Source organism: Poecilia latipinna, unplaced genomic scaffold, assembly GCF_001443285.1.
Source record: "Poecilia latipinna isolate Pla-1442-1.1 unplaced genomic scaffold, P_latipinna-1.0 Scaffold2389, whole genome shotgun sequence".
NCBI lineage: Eukaryota > Metazoa > Chordata > Actinopteri > Cyprinodontiformes > Poeciliidae > Poecilia > Poecilia latipinna.
In genome coordinates this window covers 66,840-72,168 of record NW_015115005.1, presented here as the reverse complement: position 1 = coordinate 72,168, position 5,329 = coordinate 66,840, and the positions used below count along the sequence as shown (strand labels likewise).

At 54.2% G+C, this 5,329-nt stretch overlaps 1 protein-coding gene across 12 annotated transcripts in view; it reads right to left on the bottom strand.

Annotated features, from left to right (window-relative positions):
- The window catches only part of LOC106937609 (histone-lysine N-methyltransferase 2C), a 50,962-nt gene that overhangs the window by 7,708 nt on the left and 37,925 nt on the right, over positions 1 to 5,329 (bottom strand). For all 12 annotated transcript variants that reach the window (XM_015019194.1, XM_015019201.1, XM_015019195.1 and 9 more), the window contains 14 exons: positions 4,003 to 4,725; positions 3,669 to 3,914; positions 3,431 to 3,589; positions 3,188 to 3,349; positions 2,985 to 3,117; positions 2,790 to 2,907; positions 2,531 to 2,706; positions 2,344 to 2,456; positions 2,137 to 2,274; positions 1,955 to 2,062; positions 1,788 to 1,886; positions 1,488 to 1,703; positions 1,286 to 1,410; positions 977 to 1,172 (listed from right to left, as the gene is read on the bottom strand). In XM_015019194.1, coding sequence (XP_014874680.1) covers positions 977 to 1,172; positions 1,286 to 1,410; positions 1,488 to 1,703; positions 1,788 to 1,886; positions 1,955 to 2,062; positions 2,137 to 2,274; positions 2,344 to 2,456; positions 2,531 to 2,706; positions 2,790 to 2,907; positions 2,985 to 3,117; positions 3,188 to 3,349; positions 3,431 to 3,589; positions 3,669 to 3,914; positions 4,003 to 4,725 — 2,712 coding nt within the window. The remainder of the gene's footprint in view (positions 1 to 976; positions 1,173 to 1,285; positions 1,411 to 1,487; positions 1,704 to 1,787; positions 1,887 to 1,954; positions 2,063 to 2,136; positions 2,275 to 2,343; positions 2,457 to 2,530; positions 2,707 to 2,789; positions 2,908 to 2,984; positions 3,118 to 3,187; positions 3,350 to 3,430; positions 3,590 to 3,668; positions 3,915 to 4,002; positions 4,726 to 5,329) is intronic.

Below are 5,329 nucleotides of genomic sequence, written 5' to 3'. Positions count from 1 at the left end.
CTGGTCTTCAGCGCAAAGCCCTGAAGCACTGCATCAATAAAGCTAATGGCTGTAGTTGCCCCACCAGAAGGGATGCACAGAGCGAAAACATGAGGTGTCCCAAAGAATCGCCAAGGCGGGCAGCCTGTGCTCCACCGTTTTAAGCTTTACAGAGGAAGTCATCTGTAACACAAAGATGGAGCCCACAAGCACCAAATACCTCAACGGAAAGCTTCATCTGGTGTCACTATGAAAGAAACGGGAGGTTCAACTGCTTCCCGTTGAACCTCCTGTCTTGACCAACTCAAGCATAGCTGCCAACACCCAACAACTGTGGAGAGGCATGAGATAGAGCCTGACACACTAAATACACTCTGAGATGAAAAGCGTGAGCCTGACTCCGAAGCATGAGGTGACCGTGCCGCCTCCTCACTCCCACAGTGAGGGGCAGAGGCAGTGAAAGACAGTACACCCTCCTCCACAGACGACTCAGGGACGGTGTGGGAGAGAAGCATCCAGCTGGGATGCCTGAAAAAAGGGTTTCACTTCTGCCAGTTCTGTAGACAACTGCTCAACACTCGTGAAAAAGCCTCGATCAGACTTAGCTCAACGGTACATGGAGCGTCTAGGCGTGGCCACCTGCCCAGAAGAAGCTGTGAGTTGAGAGAAGAGGCAATAATGCTGTTGTCAAAAACAAACAGCAGAGTATCTTGAGGGAAGATCAACCCATTACAGCGCCAAGGAGGGCGACACATCGATAATCAAGCCAAAAGGGAATCAGGCGTCCAACAACATGATCCAAGATAAACAAGGCTGATGTCATCCAAAATGAACCGCATGAGAGAAGAGGAACAGAACCTGGGATGACATCAGGCTGCACAGCTTCAGATTGATCATCCGATATGTCACAGGTGTGACTCTGTTGATATTACAGCTTGAACGGCGCATGAGAAAAGGGAACATTCACTGCTTTCGGGTCTACGGCTGCAGAACTCACCCAGAGGTCCAGGTCCAGGTTGAGGAGCCGAGCAGGGCCGTCCGTCAGACCGTCCCCCTGCTGGTGGCAGAAGCAGCACCTACGCTGGTCTCTAGGCAGCGGGTCGGGACGCAGGCACGCTCCAAACTCCTTCAGAAGCTCATCCACTTCCTCTTCTGTCGGAATGGCACCCATCTTGTTAGCAACACGGGAACCCCTAAGATGGATACAAAGGGAATAACGAGGATGAGGGACCCGGACAGATCCAACAGGAACAGAATCAGAGCATTCCCTGCAGTCACCAACATGGCCTACACCTCCAACGCTTACCTGTTGAGAGTGATGCTGAAGCTCCAGCGTCTCCACCGAGAAATCTTCATCTTCTTCGAGCTTTGAGGACACAGAGAGTCATCACCTGACACAGTCCGTGGACGGGGCTTTAGCTTGACCTTCACCTGCCAAACAGAGAGAAGTATCCATGAGCTACCTGGTGGCAGGGAACCTGGAGGCTTAAACTGGGGATCAGTCTCACCTTGAGGCTGTCAGGGCGGGGCCTAGTCTCCATGGTAATAGCAGAGGCAGGTGGAAAGGCAAGTGGTGGTGAGGAGGAGGAAGGAGAGCAGGAGGAAGAGTCGATGCGTGGGAGAGAATGGACAGCAATGGGGGACATGTTGTTGGCGTACTGGTGCCGTGTTCTGCTGACAGGAGGAGTCGAGCCAGAACCAGCCAGAAGCACCGGCACCGCAGGCTGAAGACACAGACAGACCAGTGCATGATGGGAATCGCAGAGCGTAAAGAGGCTGGTTAGCAGAAACCTAACAGGCTGGGTTACCTTGGGTCTTGCAGAGCGGTTCTGCTGCTCTGACTCGAATAGAGCGGAGCAGGTTGGACTGCAAAACACCAAACCGGGTACGTCTCTGGACTCACCTTCCTGCAAGACACACTTCCTGTCACTTCCTGTCTCTGCCACTCCATCGAACTCACTCCGCCCAGGCTCACCTGTCTGCAGTGAACTCCGTTAACCAGCAGCCTTTTGCAGCGGCTGCAGCAGCGTGGCGAGTTTCTGGCAGCAGGTGGCGCTCTCTGCACTCTAGATGCTGCTGAACCCTAAGGACACATGGAGAGGTCAGCAAGCAACCCTACCCTAACCTGGTGGACTAAAACCACGAAGGAACACGAACCTGCAACATCGGCACACGCACTCCTGCCAGCAGGGCCAGGTTGCTCCGCTCTAGCGCCGGCGCTTGGCTCAGCTGGTAGTTGATGGGGCCGGGTACCCTGAGGAGCGCCGCCACCGCCGCCATCACACCCGGGACATTCTGCGAACGGACTCGGGTTAAACGGAGCCGCTCTGATCAAACTGGCCACTCGCACTGCTGCACACTGACCTGAGAGGCGGCCGGGTTCAGAGTGATCGCTATGGTAACCAGGTCTGTGCTGGAGCAGGTGGATTGCACTTGGAGGTGTGGTTCTGCCTTCACTTCCTGTTTCACTGAAAAGCCTGAAAACAGATGGAAGGGCTAGTCAACAGGTATGGAACACAATAACTCAGGTAAGTAGCTTCAGATAGCTGACCTTTGCCCCAGGTGGAGGGAATGATGGGTAATGTAGGTGATGGGCAGGGCGAGGGCTGCTCCAGCTTGATGAAAGACAGGTCAGGGTACCTGCTGACCTCCATGTCCACCACGCTCTCTGGAGACGAGGACGGGACAAACCCCTCCGGACTGTGGCACTCCAACGACTCCTGGATCCTGGGAAAACCCACGAAGAAGAAAACCACTCAGTGCATGAGCGTGTTGCACAAGTAGAGAACTCTGAGTGGGGCGGGTCTTACCTGAGCTCCTCCTGGTTGTTGTGGGGAGGCGTTGGCAGGGATGCAGGGACATCTACGGTCTTGGAGGCATGGTTTAGATTGAGAAGCTCATCCTCTTTGTGCTTCAGAGTTGGCAACCCTGTCAATGAGGTGAAAACAGGGAGTTGTCAGTGCAGGTAAAGTCTTTTGCATCCTAACAGAGCACCTGAAGCTCACCTTCCTGCTCGCTCAGTTCCTTCCTGGTCAGCTCCTCCATCGTGGCAAAGCCGTTCACCATCTTCTGTCTGCTTACAGGTGGAGGTGTGGGGGGCAGAGATGCCGGAGGTGTGGGGGGGTTACTGAGGTTGTTCTGAAGGAGACGCAGCACATGAGTGGAGAGCAGGAGCAGTGTGGTGTCAGTGTGGGGCGCTGCAGCGTACCTTGTAGATGATTTGGGAGTAGAAGTCTGAGACGCCATCCAAAGAGGCATTCCCAAAGGAGCCTCTCAGCAGGGAGTCTCTACCTATAGAGGAGCTGCCGCATGGGGGGAAGAGGCTCAGGTCTACACCCAGGATGGGCTCCATGAGTGGCAGCACTGACAGCTGAGGACACGACCGGTAGAAGGTCAGCAGGGAAACGGCATTAATCGAGTCAGGAGGATCAGGAAGGAGGCGGGGCTCTACCTGACTCAGCTGGGTCATCAGTGAGTCAGAGGAGGAGCTCTTCTCTTCATCGTCCTCCTCTTTCCTCCTCCTCTTGGACTTGGATGGAGCTCTGTCTTTGTCGGGTCGACTCAATCTCCTGCTGCGCTTAATTTTCTTTGGACCGTCCACCAGTGGCACCTGGAGGAGGCAAAAAACCTCAGCACCACACACAACATTCAGAGGACTTGTTATATCTGACCTGCCACTGATTACTTACCATGTTGCCATGGAAACCTGGTTCATCTTCCTCGGATCGCACGCCGTCATTGGACAGCTGGCAGTGCGCAGCTGGCCTGGAGGGAGTCGTCATCGTTACGGGCGACGTTTTGTCCCTCAGAAGGTGTCGGAGCAGCTCCTTCCCTCCATCTCCCCCGTGAGAGGTGGGGGAGGAGAAGCAGTCTTCCCCAGCCTCCTCTACCTTCACAGGGATCCCCTGGCAGGGCTGCGCCTCCATCAGCTCCTCCTGCAGGCGTGATACCCATTAGGTAAATGGTTTATCAAGTTCAAGGACTCCACTTTTCCCTACAAGCAGAAGGACTGCAGTTACTGACCTTGACTTCCAGGCTGCCCCCAGACACAGGGCCTCTGTGGCCCTCCACGCTGCTGCCTCTCTGCTGCCTCTCTGCGTCAGGTGAAGAAGCCAGGCCAGAGAAGCCAGTGTCCAGTTGGTGGCTGGGAGTGGAGCAGGACTTGTCTGAGACAGCCGGGGTGGGTGGAGCTGTGATGTCAGAGTGTGGCGACAGAGGAGTTCTGGCTCCTTCCTCAGCTCTGTTCGATCTCCTGTTCTTTGGTTTGTCGTCAGGGATGATATCAGCGAGGGAGGCTAGGCCTCCAGAAGAGGAATGGGGGAGTGGGGTCAGCGGTGAAGACGAGGAGGAGTCGTGTCCCAACAGGTGAGGACTGATCCCCGCTGGACGCAGCAGTCCCAACATCCTGGGCCTGAACTGGAGGCTGCCTCGCTCTGTGGCAACATCAGGATGGAGAGCTGCGGTGGGGGCGGCCCTGGGGGGCAGGGAACCTCCTGGGAAGCCCTGGTGGAGGTTGGCGCCCCCTGTACGCCCCTGGACCTGATGCCTGGAGGCCGTGGAGGAAGGAAGGAAGTCCAGTCCAGGTTCGGAGCTGCAGAATGCTCCCTGGGACAGATGGTCCTCGCTGCTGACCGGTCCAGCTCCTCCACCAGGAACCGGTCCGCGTTTCCCAGGAACACCGGCTGCTCCGGACCCGCAGCGGTCCTGCTGGTCCAGACTCCACTGCAGAGTGTGCCGACGCTCCACCTGAGAAGAAACCAACACAGAAAACAGGAAGTGAAACTAAACAATATAAAGACAACTTTTGAACTGCTGCTTCTCCGGTTCTGGTTGGTTTATGCAAGAGATTAAATTGGGCTGAAAAAAAATCCAACCCAACTAGACTATCAAGAACATAATTTCAATCTGACTTGGTCCGATTATCAGCATTGGGAATAGATCTAAACTCTAGTTTGTTCCCAGAGAGGGACTAAAGTTGTATCCAACATAACCACAGTTCACAGAAACAGCACCAGGTGGTTCGATTTGGGGTAAAAAGTCACCTTGTGGGTTAGAACAGTGAAAGCTATGCAGACAGAAGACCCAAACTACAAAGTCCTGAACGGAAAAAAGGCTGCAGTTCAAAGGTGATCAGTACACTCGTGTTCTCAGGTTCTCCTGACTGAAACCCTCTCATATTCAAGATGTGTTGAAAGATCCTCATGTTCTTATTATCAAAGGTCAGGTTCCTCTATATGCCACTAACTGGTAAGTCGCCACAGCAAAATAAAGGCCACAGCTTCACAATAAAGTTAGTTCAATATGTTGAACAATGTAAGGCATATGAGACATATGTAGAATATATTCACAC